Source organism: Oncorhynchus mykiss, chromosome 4 (genome assembly GCF_057628025.1).
Source record: "Oncorhynchus mykiss isolate SJ-2025 chromosome 4, ASM5762802v1, whole genome shotgun sequence".
NCBI classification, from domain to species: domain Eukaryota; kingdom Metazoa; phylum Chordata; class Actinopteri; order Salmoniformes; family Salmonidae; genus Oncorhynchus; species Oncorhynchus mykiss.
Genome location: NC_143025.1, coordinates 72,754,073 through 72,767,581, shown reverse-complemented (window position 1 = coordinate 72,767,581; position 13,509 = coordinate 72,754,073). Strand labels below are relative to the sequence as shown.

Genomic DNA, 13,509 nt, shown 5'->3' with positions numbered 1-13,509 from the left:
TTTCCACAGATTCTCGATTGGATTCAGGTCTGGACTTTGACTTGGCCATTCTAACACCTGAATATGTTTATTTTTGAACCATTCCATTGTAGATTTTGCTTTATGTTTTGGATCATTGTCTTGTTGGAAGACAAATCTCCGTCCCAGTCTCAGGTCTTTTGCAGACTCCATCAGGTTTTCTTACAGAATGGTCCTGTATTTGGCTCCATCCATCTTCCATCAATTTTAACCATCTTCCCTGTCCCTGCTGAAGAAAAGCAGGCCCAAACCATGATGCTGCCACCACCATGTTTGACAGTGGGGATGGTGTGTTCAGCTGTGTTGCTTTTACGCCAAACATAACGTTTTGCATTGTTGCCAAAAAGTTCAATTTTGGTTTCATCTGACCAGAGCACCTTCTTCCACATGTTTGGTGTGTCTCCCATGTGGCTTGTGGCAAACTTTAAACGACACTTTTTATGGATATCTTTAAGAAATGGCTTTCTTCTTGCCACTCTTCCATAAAGGTCAGATTTGTGCAATATACGACTGATTGTTGTCCTATGGACAGAGTCTCCCACCTCAGCTGTAGATCTCTGCAGTTCATCCAGAGTGATCATGGGCCTCTTGGCTGCATCTCTGATCAGTCTTCTCCTTGTATGAGCTGAAAGTTTAGAGGGACGGCCAGGTCTTGGTAGATTTGCAGTGGTCTGATACTCCTTCCATTTCAATATTATCGCTTGCACAGTGCTCCTTGGGATGTTTAAAGCTTGGGAAATCTTTTTGTATCCAAATCCGGCTTTAAACTTCTTCACAACAGTATCTCGGACCTGCCTGGTGTGTTCCTTGTTCTTCATGATGCTCTCTGCGCTTTTAACGGACCTCTGAGACTATCACAGTGCAGGTGCATTTATACGGAGACTTGATTACACACAGGTGGATTGTATTTATCATCATTAGTCATTTAGGTCAACATTGGATCATTCAGAGATCCTCACTGAACTTCTGGAGAGAGTTTGCTGCACTGAAAGTAAAGGGGCTGAATAATTTTGCACGCCCAATTTTTCAGTTTTTGATTTGTTAAAAAAGTTTGAAATATCCAATAAATGTCGTTCCACTTCATGATTGTGTCCCACTTGTTGTTGATTCTTCACAAAAAAATACAGTTTTATATCTTTATGTTTGAAGCCTGAAATGTGGCAAAAGGTCGCAAAGTTCAAGGGGGCCGAATAATTTCGCAAGGCACTGTATATCGGCAAAGTCGCCATCCAAAAGTACCGATTTCCGATGGTTATGAAAACTTGAAATCGGCACTAATTAATCAGCCATTCCGATTAATCGGTCGACCTCTAGTCTACACCAGTTGCATTCGGCACTTGTGACAAATAACATTTGATTTGGTGAGTGTCTTTTCAGATTCCACAATGATTATTTAGTTGTGGACACCATCACTGCACTCCCTCTCTTGCTCTTGGTCCTCATCTTTGTAAGTCACCTTTATTTAGCACCTGTGTGTTTTATCAGTTTCTTTATGAAAATATTTAGTGAACTCCATGACAGTAGCTAAAGCAAGGGGCCATAGCAGCACACAAGTAGACTACAAATGCATGCTGGGGTGGGCATGCCTGAGCTCGTGACGTGAGCACTACTGGAGTGAAATTGGAGCGGCCTTGAGGCTCCATCCTTTGGGAATCTCGCTCCACGCTCCAGTCAAATTGGGCACGCTCCGCTCCAGCTCCACTCCAGTTCACATGGTCGACTTCAGACACACACACATTTTAAAGACGTACACATAGCAGAGTGCAATCAATCTCACGCAGGGGAGTGAGTAGCAGTTCTGTTGAAGTAGCAGATGGATAAGGCTTTGGGAGACCATACACGCACGTACGCGCACACGCACAGCCATGGAAAGATTTAAAAGCTCTCTATTTCCTGATATTGATAGCAGGATAAAGTGCTGATGGGGACTAGGGTATACTTGCTCACATTTGCAGGCCACGTGTCTTTGGAAAAACACAGAGCAGCTTTGTGACAGCAGGTGCAGATAAGACAACGAGAAGAGCTGTTGATGACATTCCCTCCCTGTCTGTCTGTACTAAGTCCATGTATTTCTCTTTAGGTTAGGTTTGTCTCTCTCTTTCTCTTCTTCCATTTGTCTATTTTTGTCTCCTTCGTTCCCGCTCACTCTATCCTTCTTTCAACCCCTCTCCAGCTCTCTCTATCCCCCTTTTCCTCTCTACCTCCCCTCAATCTTTCTCACACGAATGAGAAAAGTACGAGGAGTATGCATAACTACCAGCACAACAACTTATCAGAATGCACTGATATATATATATATATATATATATATATATATATATATATATATAGTTGAAGTCGGAAGTTTACGTACACCTTAATACAAATACATTTAAACTCAGTTTTTCACAATTCCTGATATTTAATCCTAGTAAAGATTCCCCGTCTTAGGTCTGTTAGGATCACCACTTTATTTTAAGAATGTGAAATGTCAGAATAATAATAGTGATTTAGTTCAGCTTTTATTTCTTTCATCACATTCCCAGTGGGTCAGAAGTTTACATGCACTCAATTAGTATTTGGTAGCATTGCCTTTAAATTGTTTATCTTGGGTCAAACGTTTTGGGTAGCCTTTCACAAGCTTCCCACAATAAGTTGGGTGAATTTTGGCCTATTCCTCCTGACAGAGCTGGTGTAACTGAGTCAGGTTTGTAGGCCTTTGTGCTCGCACAAGCTTTTTCAGTTCTGCCCACAAATTTTCCATAGGATTGAGGTCAGGGCTTTGTGATGGCCACTCCAGTACCTTGCCTTTGTTGTCCTTAAGCCATTTTGCCACAACTTTAGAAGTATGCTTGGGGTCCATTTGGAAGACCCATTTGTGACCAAGCTTTAACTTCCTGACTGATGTCTTGAGATGTTGCTTCAATATATCCACATAATTTTCCTACCTCATGATGCCATCTATTTTGTGAAGTGCACCAGTCCCTTCTGCGGCAAACCACCCCCACAACATGATGATGCCACCCCCGAGCTTCACGGTTGGGATGGTGTTCTTCGGCTTGAAGCCTCCCCCCTTTTCCTCCAAACATAACAAAGGTCATTATGGCCAAATAGTTACATTTTTGTTTCATCAGACCAGAGGACATTTCTCCAAAAAGTACGATCTTTGTCCTCATGTGCAGTTGCAAACCGTAGTCTGGCTTTTTTGTGGTGGTTTTGGAGCAGTTGCTTCTCCCTTGCTGAGTGGCCTTTCAGGTTATGTCGATATAGGACTTGTTTTACTGTGGATATAAATACTTTTGTACCTGTTTCCTTCAGCATCTTCACAAGGTCCTTTGCTGTTGTTCTGGGATTGATTTGCACTTTTCGCAGCAAAGTACGTTCATCTCTAGGAGACAGACCGTGTCTCCTTCCTGGGCGGTATGACGGCTCCGTGGTCCCATGGTGTTTATACTTGCGTACTATTGTTTTTACAGATGAACATGGTACATTCAGGCATTTGGAAATTGCTCCCAAGGATGAACCAGACTTGTGGAGGTCTACAATTTTCTTTTCTGAGGTCTTGGCTTTCTTTTGATTTTCCCATGATGTCAAGTAAAGAGGCAATTTGAAGGTATGCCTTGAAATACATCCACAGATACACCTCCAATTGACTCAAATGATGCCAATTAGCCTATCAGAAGCTTCTAAAGCCATGACAGAATTTTCTGGAATTTTCCAAGTTGTTTAAAGACACAGTCAACTTCTGACCCACTGGAATTGTGATACAGTGAAATAATCTGTCTGTAAACAATTGTTGGAAAAATTACTTGTGTCATGCACATAGTAGATGTCCTAACCGACTTGCCAAAACTATAGTTTGTCAACCTCTCTAGGGTTTGTGGGACGCTAGCGTCCCATCTGGCCAACATCCAGTGAGATTGCAGAGCGCCAAATTCAAATACAGAAATACTAATTTATAAAAATTCAGAAAACAAAACATATTTTACATAGGTTTAAAGATTAACTTCTTGTGAATCCAACCACGGTGTCAGATTCAAAAAATGCTTTACGGCGAAAGCATACATTACGATTATTTGAGAACATAGCCCAGTTGACAAATTATTACAAACAGTAACCAGCCAAGCAGAAGCGTTACAAAACTCAGAAATAGAGATCAAATTAATCCCTTACCTTTGATGATCTTCATATGGTGGCACTCAGAAGATGTTAATTTACTCAATAAATGTTCCTTTTGTTTGAGTCTCTTTTTATATCCAATATATTCAATCCTCAGGTTGTTTTTAGCCTAAATGATCTATAATATTTCAACCGGACAATAACGTTGTCAATATAAAAGGTAAACAAGAAATGCACTCGGGATTGCGCATGAAAAAGCTATGTGACACGTCAGGGTCCACTCATTCAGACTGGTCTTACTCCCTCATTTATAAGAATACAAGCCTGAAACAATTTCTAAAGACTGTTGATATCTAGTGGAAGGCATAGGAACTGTAAATTGAGTCCTAAGTCAATGGATACTGTAATGGCATTGAATAGAAAACTACAAAACCAAAACGACTTCCTGAATGTATTTTTCTCAGGTTTTCGCCTGCCAAATCAGTTCTGTTATACTCACAGACATATTTTAACAGTTTTGGAAACTTTTTAGAGTTTTCTATCCAACTCCACCAGTTATATGCATATCATATGTTCTGGGCCCAAGTAGCAGGCCGTTTAATTTGGGCATGCTTTTCATCCAAAATTCCGAATGCTGCCCCCTACCCTAGAGAGGTTAACAAGACATTTGTGGAGTGGTTGAAAAACGAGTTTTAATCACTTTAACCTAAATGTATGTAAACTTCCCACTTCAACTGTGTATATATATTATATATATATATATTATATATGTTATATATTTATATATAATATATATAATATATATATTATATATATATATATTATATATAGATCACTGCTCAAAAAAATAAAGGGAACACTTAAACAACACAATGTAACTCCAAGTCAATCACACTTCTGTGAAATCAAACTGTCCACTTAGGAAGCAACATTGATTGATTACTTGTGAGGCACAGCTAAGTGAGCATAATAATTGGCTTTTTTTTGGGACTTTTTTTCTGGACTGATGGCGTGCGTCTGGTGGGGTTAACATATGGAATTGTTTTAAGATGGTCATATCAAATAGCTTATGATACTTGGTGTAGAATTTTTAAGACCCCTTAAGGTATTAAAAAAATATTTAATTTGGCATTACTGCTATTAGCCCGTAGAAATTTATTGAATAACAGATTGACGACATGGAACAGAAAATCTAAAGGACGTTTGTTCTGAAGTGTATGTCCTATATCTGCGAGATATACACGGATGATCAGGAAACTATTTATAAAAACTGTTCTTTTTTTTCTTTCTTGCATATACAGCTCATTCAGAAAGTATTAAGATGCCTTTTTTCCTCATTTTGTTACGTTATACAGCCTTATTCTAAAATGTATTAAATAATTGTATATTGTATATACAATACCCCATAATGACAAAGCAAAAAACAAGTTTTTAGACATTTTTGCAAATTAAGAAAAACATTTAAATATATCACATTTTAAATAAGTATTCAGTCCCCTTTACTGAGTACTTTTGTTGAATCACCTTTGGCAGTGATTACAGCCTCGAGTCTTCTTGCTATAAGCTTGACACACTGTATTTGAGGAGTTTCTCCCATTCTTCTAGAGCTCCGACTTTCTGACTTGAAGATCACTGACGTCATGGTTTGACCTTATATTTTTCTGAGTTCCCAGTTGTTTTGAAAGCACCATCGTCTGCGTTAAAACCAAATATCGATCCAGGTTGGATGTGACAGCAGGGATGACGTGCGACCTCGCCATCTGACTTTGAAAAGCTCCTCGCGATATGCATCAAGCACACCCAACTCATTAGTGGTGGTGAGACATATATTAAGTCAGACTAATTTGCAATTGACTGTCATAGCCCCACATTAAAAGTATGTGTATGAGATGAGAAGACCATCAGAAAGACTTCCATAGCCCCAAATAAAAAAGTAAACATTGGCTGTTAATTACCAAATAAAATTCACTTGGTTGGGGTCACGAGAATTTTCAGATATCAAACTGGGGTCGCGGGCCTAGACTGACTGGCTGCTGTACAGTTGTGGAGTTTGCTGTGCACTTTCCACCCCTTTCTTGCTTTCTCTTTTGTCTCGCTCTCGGTGTGTGTGTGTGTGTGTGTGTGTGTTGGTGTAGGAGAGCAGAGGAACATGACGTACGCAGAGCTGTAATAAACCTGTTTACTGTGAGGGTGAATGGACAGCCAGAGACCCCTCGCTGTGCTGCAATGTCACAACTACCATCTAGCATCTACCCCCTATACTCTCCTGACGATTCTACCATTCCTAGTTCCCTCTTCCGTACTTCCGTACTGCCTCCAACCAGCCCACACCTTAATAGGCTAGTTCAGTACAGCACCCACCAATATGCTGCACTGCTGTCAAGAGAATTGTTATTCACCACATTTTTATTCACCCCCCTCAACAACAAAACAGAAGTCCCCAATGTGCAACCCTTTTCCCCCAACCAAACTATGAACCTCCACACATACACCCTTACACACAGCTAGGGCTGGGCGGTATACCGTATTTTCCTATATACCGGTATTGATGCACGGACTGGTTTGGGTTTTTACTTTATCTTCTGTAACGGTATTCGAATGTTTGGTCTGTTAAATGCGATACAAAGTGTGTAACGTCCATTTTTGTAGTATACTCTGCTACTTGAGTCCTCTCTCTCTGCTCTCTCTCTCTGCTCTCTCTCTCTCTCCAAGCCACTTTCCACACAGACCTAGCCCCGCCCCCTGTCACTCAAGGAGTGCATTTGTTGTTCCTCGATCACCAGACACTTGTGTTCAGTCTGCATGGTCAGCTATAATCTAGGCCTTATTGTTTACCAAATGTTGCAATTGTGATTTGACTTGCGATTTAGAGCAAAACATTTGGGTAAACTGTTGGAATCATGGAAATAGAATGATTATTCTAATTCTATAGAATAGTGGGCTCTTTGAATACAGTTGTTTGGCATGACAACGAATTAAAATGCCAGGGAGTAGTTATTGTGTCAGGGTAGGAAAAAAAAGTGTAACTAGTGATTAGCATTAGCAGCTAACACAAATTAGGTCCAACTTGATAAGAAAATACAAAACTAACAATTTTCAGATGTAAAAAAACACAAACCAATAGTGTAATTACAGAGCACTAGTGGATTTATATTAAGAAGCAAAGTGAAAAAAGCATTGTTGTCATCAACATTGTTGCTTTCCCATATCATGCAGCCCTACATGGCAGTGTGGAAATTCTCAAATAAGTGCAGGAAATGCAGAAAGTGATAACGCAGAAATGTACTTTTGCTTAAAGTTAAATTGAAGAGTTTAAAACAATCAGAATGGAGAAAGACTCATTGAAATCACTTAGAATGTATGTGTTGAGACCCTGGGATCATTCACTACTCATAAAGCAAATGTTTTATTATTCAAAAACATATATTATTTACGTTATGACAGTATCTTTTTTTTTTTTTAAATACCGTGATATTATATTTTGGTAATATCACTGTGTGTGTGTGTTCCACACAAAGTTTGTTCCTCGGGGAACAGACTTGCCGTATGTACAGTAGCACTTCTCAGTGACTCACTCACAGGACCCACCTCCACCCATCCCTCAATCCTCCCTGCTTTCTTCACCGGGGACCCTGATGCAGTCATTAATTCAGTGGTGACTCCTACTCCAGGGCCCCCAGCCAAGACGGGCGAGGAAGGGATGGAGGGTGTAAAGGAGAGGAGAAGAGTAATTTGGAGTTGGAAGTGATGGAGGAGAGGAGGAAAGCTAAGAATAGCAGCAGGGAGGGCAGATAGAGAGCTGGAGATAGCAGCTGCTTGCAGCTAGCAGAGCCTTACGGGGGCGTTTAACACCACAATGACAGAAACTTTACTGACCGACGCACAGACAGAGGCCCTAAGCCTAAATCTTATCTTAACTCCCAAGGCTAGAATGACTGAGGATACCACCTCAGAGATGTGACAGAGGGATAGACAGACACAGAACAGTTGCCTAGTGAGAGTAATTTTGAAATGCATCCTTCCTCCTTTCCACTATGAGGTGATCGCTGATGATGATTTGACAACCATTAATTGATAATGATTGGGTAGCCTAGGTGAAAGCAATATGGTGGAATGTTCAAGGAGATCTTCATGAAAGGAAGAAAATAAACTAGGAAGGATAGAATGAGGGAAGGGAAGGAAGGATCTGTATACAGCCTGACTGTCTTCAAATTTTTGGGAGCTATCTTTTTCTCATTCAGTTAGGCAAGCCTATTTGAAATTGTTAAAAGCTTATTTCAAGGTTGTCTTGCTTCCCCAGAAGTCTTCCTATGTAGAGTTCACTGCAGATTCTCAAAAAAATGAATTAGAAAGGCTATTTATTTGACAGCGTATATATTAACCAGTGGTAATGCTTTGAATGAATTCCAGGCGATTGTCAGTCAGCTGTGTTTATCCAGGTGGACTGGAATGTTCCTTCCTGTAGTTTTTTTTTTTTTGGGGGGGGGGGGGGGGAATTCAGCTAGGAATTAGTTAAATTTAGGAAATCTGTGCACAAATATTCCCACAAATAAAAAATAAATGAGATCTTGTCTCAATGTAATCAAGGTATGAAGGTGTATTTGAAAATAACAATTTATTTTTGGGATTAATTATGTTCCGGCCCCCCGACCATCCACTCTGAAAAAAATCTCCCTGCGGCTGAATCTAGTTGCCTGCCCCTGCCCTATGACTCATCACTGCCGAGTTCTCTGCTCCAATCAGCTCCCAGCGTGTTCTCTCTCTCTTTCTCTCTCTCTGCCTCTTTCTGTCTCTCTCGCTCTCACAGCTTTCTTCCCTCCGCAGTGTTGCACAACTTTCCTCAAGGTTGTCAATTGTGAGACTGTGATGTATAGATTGTGTGTGTGCGCACACTGAGTGACTGTGTCTTTTCGAGAGAAAAATAATGTGTGTGTACAATGTCTTTCAAAAAAAATGTTGGTGAGTCTTTCTCGTCTCAGTGTGTCTTTGTGCTCCAATGCCTTTGTGGCCACATTCTTCAGATGTCTGACCTCTTTTAAAGGGAGCTTAGAACAAAGGCATCTATTTCTCAGCCTGTGTGAAAAAACTGGTATTGCTGCTGTGTAGTTGTGTCCAAGCTTTTTTTCTCTCTCTCGTTCTCTCTCGCTCCCCCCCAAGCCCTGGGTAGATGGATGTCTAAATTTGATTAATCTTTGAGCTGTGCAAGGCTTATTTAACTTTGTCAATAATAACGGTGTTCTTCAGTCAACATGAGGTGGATGCTGCTGACACTAAGGTGTACTAGGTGACAGACTTGATGTAGCACTGCAACAACCTGAGCTTTCACTGTAGTCTCACTAACTCTCTTTGAAGGAGGACTTATTTTATTGGTGGTTTATCATGGTCAGGTATCTGCAGTTGCAAACATGATTTATTAATTCATACGTCTTTCTGTCATCTCTCACTCGCTCACTCACCCACTCTCCGTATCTCCTTCCCTCTCTCCTGAAGGGGTGTGTGGTTGCTGTGGGGCTCTGAGGCCCCGCTACAAGAGACTGGTGGACAACATTTTCCCAGAGGACCCAGAGGTGAGAGTTCAACTGACACTTCCTGTTTCCTGTGGCAATGTGCTCTACATCCTGTGACCTTTTTGCCATTTCAATATTTCTAGTGGTCTCCTCTCATCTTCACTGATCTGAAAAGACCAGACAGACAGACAAGTGAATTCCTGGCAGGCAACCTCTGAATTACTTTCACTGGTCCTGTCACAATGAGAGAATATGAAGGACAAAGAAGAAAGTCACTATTGAAGATATTCCACATATATCACCATATCTGTGAAAGAGAATGACTTGATTGAATTAATTTATTTGTGAACGTTGTAAAAATAGCCCAGTCTACCTGTCAGATCTGTTGCCAGCAACACATCTGATTTCAGAACGCAGAGACCCACTTTCTCTGCTGCGTGTGCATGTCAATTGTGTGCTGCATGCCCCAAAAACCAGTCTGTTTCTAATTTTGGGTTCTACGCTCCCGACACAGAGACTGTAACTAATCTAATCTCCTCACCCAGGGACTGACCCACAACCCTCTATCATTCACTCATTCACACTAACAGTGTGTCTGGAATGTGTGTATGAGACTAACCAGAGCTCTCTGATAACATTCACACGGCTGCAGGGGAGATAAAAAGTGTCTTCAGATAACGTTGAGTCAGACACTAAATCCAGAGTCAGGGAGAATAGACCAAAGTCAGGTTAATGTGTTTATCATATAGAGTTATGTCTGGTAATGACTTTTCATTCTATCTTTGTATTATTTTCAATGCTTTACCACACATTTTGTAGTTCAAGCCTTATAAAAAGTATGTCGTTCTGTTCTTGTCTATTGACATTCTGTACTATGTTTTGTCGACCCCAGGAAGTGTAGCTGCTTTTGCAACAGCTAATGGGGATCCTAATAAAATACCAAAATACAATATACAATGGAGGCAATTCCTGTGAGCAAAGTTCATTCTATTTTATTGGATCATTACTAGTCTAAATGTAAATGAGAGGCTATCTCACCAGACACTGTGGAGTGGACGATTTTAGTCCTTGAGCCCAGACTGTTTGACCTGGAGGGGGTGTGTGTTGGTGTGACCGAGAGTTTGAGCATGGCCGCATGCTTGTGTTGTGTTGTGTTGTTGTCCTCTTTTTCTTTTTTTCTGTCACCCTTGGTGAACATAACTCTGAGAAAATGCATATCACATGTGGCGTTCCACAAGGTTCCATTTTGGGTCCGGTACTATTCAGTTTATTTATGTTATCCCTTGGCAGCGTTATCAGAAAGCACAGCATTAATTTTCACTGATATGCAGACAATACACAACTTTACATTTATGTGTCACCAGACTATTTTAGCTCCCCTGATAAATTATTAGACTGTATTAGTGATGTAAATACTTGAATGGCCCTCAACTTCCTCCATCTAAATCAAGACATGACTGAGGTACTTATTGTTGGAGCCAAAGCACAGAGAGAGAATCGAGTCTCACATTTTAATTCACTGGTAATAAAGATAAAACACCAGGTAAAAACTTAGGTGTTATTATAGATTCTGAACAAAATTTCATTAGCAATATAATCGAAATAGCTTTTTACCAGATGAGGAACATTGCCAAGTTGTAGCCGTTTCTCTCTCAGGTTTATACAGAGACACTCTTCCATGCTTTTATTATAAGCAGGCTTGACTACTGTAATGGTCTCCTGTCTGGTCTACCCAAGAAAGCCATTGGTCAACTGCAAAACATACAGAATGCTGCAGCACGGGTACTGACCAAGACCAGAGCGCACTCATTACACCGCTTTTAAGGTCTCTGCACTGGCTGCCTGTAAGTTTTTTAGAATTAATTTAAAAAAGATTCTATTGGTTTATAATCAATCCACGATTCTGCACCCCAATACATGCTTTTAAGTTATGTACCCAGTAGGTCCCTCAGGTCTTCTGGCACTGACCTTTTAACTACCCCAAAGCCTTGGACCATGAGGCATGGAGAGACAGCCTTGAGTTATTATGACCCCAGCCTCTGGAATAGCCTGTCAGAGAACCTGAGGGGGGCTGAAACGGTGGACATATTTAAAAGAGAACTTAACATACATTTTTAGCTTTGCATTTTATTAGGGTGCTTTTTAGTCATTCAGTTTGTCATTCTTAAAAAAAGAAATCATGTTTATTGTGTAGTAAATGTTTAATCTTTTTAACTGTTTTTAATTTTTCCTGTAAAGCGCATTGCATTCCATGTCTGAAATGCGCTGTATAAATAAAGCTTGATTTTGATTTGAGTATATTCCTGTCCTGTGGAGACAGTGAACCAAGAACCCAAACCTAACCCTTTTCCACCTTCATCCTCCACCTTTCTTTTTCTCTTGTCTTTCCCTCTCTCCCCCCCACACCCTCGATCTCTCGGTCTGTTTGTAGGACGGGTTGGTGAAGGCTAACATGGAGAAGTTGACGTTCTATGCCCTGTCAGCTCCAGAGAAGCTGGACCGTATCGGGGCCTACCTGTCAGAGAGGCTCTCCAGGGACGTGGCTAGGCACCGCTACGGGTGAGCAACACCACAGTTACACCGGAGCCATGAATATACTGCACAGATATCTGTCAACTGTCATCCATGTCGGCTCAAAATGCACCATGGCTATTACTTTCTCATTTGCATTCTAGTTGAATGTAATGGTCTTAAGACATATGGTGTGTGGCATAACTACCATGTGTGTGTGTGTTCAGGTATGTGTGTATAGCTATGGAAGCTCTGGATCAGTTGCTGATGGCGTGCCACTGTCAGAGCATCAACCTGTTTGTGGAGAGTTTCCTTAAGATGGTCCGTAAACTGCTGGAGGCCGACAAACCCAACCTACAGATCCTGGGAACCAACTCTGTGAGTAGAATAGAAGACGCCCACCTTGATAAACAGTCAGGTTTTATCTGACAATACACACTAGCAGCTGGCTGCAATGAATCACAAAGAAATATAATTGCAGGTCTATTCTGTAGGAAATGTAATGTAGCAACGGCCATGTAAATAGAAGATGCCAGACTGTGATCTAAACATAAATGTAAATTTTTACCAGGGAGGGAGGAGGTGGAGAGCGTGGGTATGCATAGAGAGAGAATGGCTATCTGGTTGATGATGTGTAATAGCAGCCAGCAGCAGCTGTCGGTGTTATCAGACAGGGCTGTCAGAGCAGCAGGGTCAGGAGGGAACAGGAAGTATCAAGGAAATAACATTACCCATAGAGACAGACTTACCACACTGGCAACACTGTCTAGTGATACCATGGATTACACACACACTGATACACATACTCATACACGCACTAGTGTTCGACGATTTTACGATTACATTGTCTATCGACAATGTTTGACAGCCATCGTCGATGTTGACGACATTGTGATTTCACAAACGATGGTTTAGCATATTTGAATTTGACTGCACCATTGGAGTCTGGTAGCGCACAACAGCGCAGTGAGCACGCAGCAGGGTGCCATGCCAAATGGCCTTTTCCACATTTGCCATAGCCTAAATGTTCAATACACATGAGGTAGTTAGACTAACACATTGCAAGAGAACAATGTAGATTGTAGAAAGAGCGGAGAGCACCAAAGCAGTGCAAAAATTCAGATGGGACCTATATCATGTTTTGTTCCCTCTCCTTTCCGATTTTGGTTGATCATGGGCCTTTTTGAGCAGACACTCCGTTGTCTGGTTTATTGTTTTAAGATCTTGATTTTCCCTTTTTCTCCCCAATCCCCATTCGATTTGAATGTGACTTGTTGTTATAACTAGCTTTAAGCACCAACTGTCAGAGCAGCTCACAGATTACTGCACCTGTACATAGCCCACCTAAAATTTAGCCCAAACAACTACCTCTTTC

At 41.0% G+C, this 13,509-nt stretch overlaps 1 protein-coding gene across 4 annotated transcripts in view; it reads left to right on the top strand.

Moving 5' to 3' along the window:
* LOC110521069 (protein EFR3 homolog B) overlaps nucleotides 1-13,509 on the top strand; it is a 61,571-nt gene that overhangs the window by 12,179 nt on the left and 35,883 nt on the right. For 3 of the 4 annotated variants that reach the window (XM_036975954.2, XM_036975952.2, XM_036975956.2), the window contains 3 exons: nucleotides 9,607-9,683; nucleotides 12,055-12,182; nucleotides 12,362-12,512. In XM_036975954.2, coding sequence (XP_036831849.1) covers nucleotides 9,607-9,683; nucleotides 12,055-12,182; nucleotides 12,362-12,512 — 356 coding nt within the window. Of the gene's footprint in view, nucleotides 1-6,282; nucleotides 9,076-9,606; nucleotides 9,684-12,054; nucleotides 12,183-12,361; nucleotides 12,513-13,509 lie in introns of those variants that run through there. The other variant, XM_090232971.1, reaches the window with a different exon arrangement.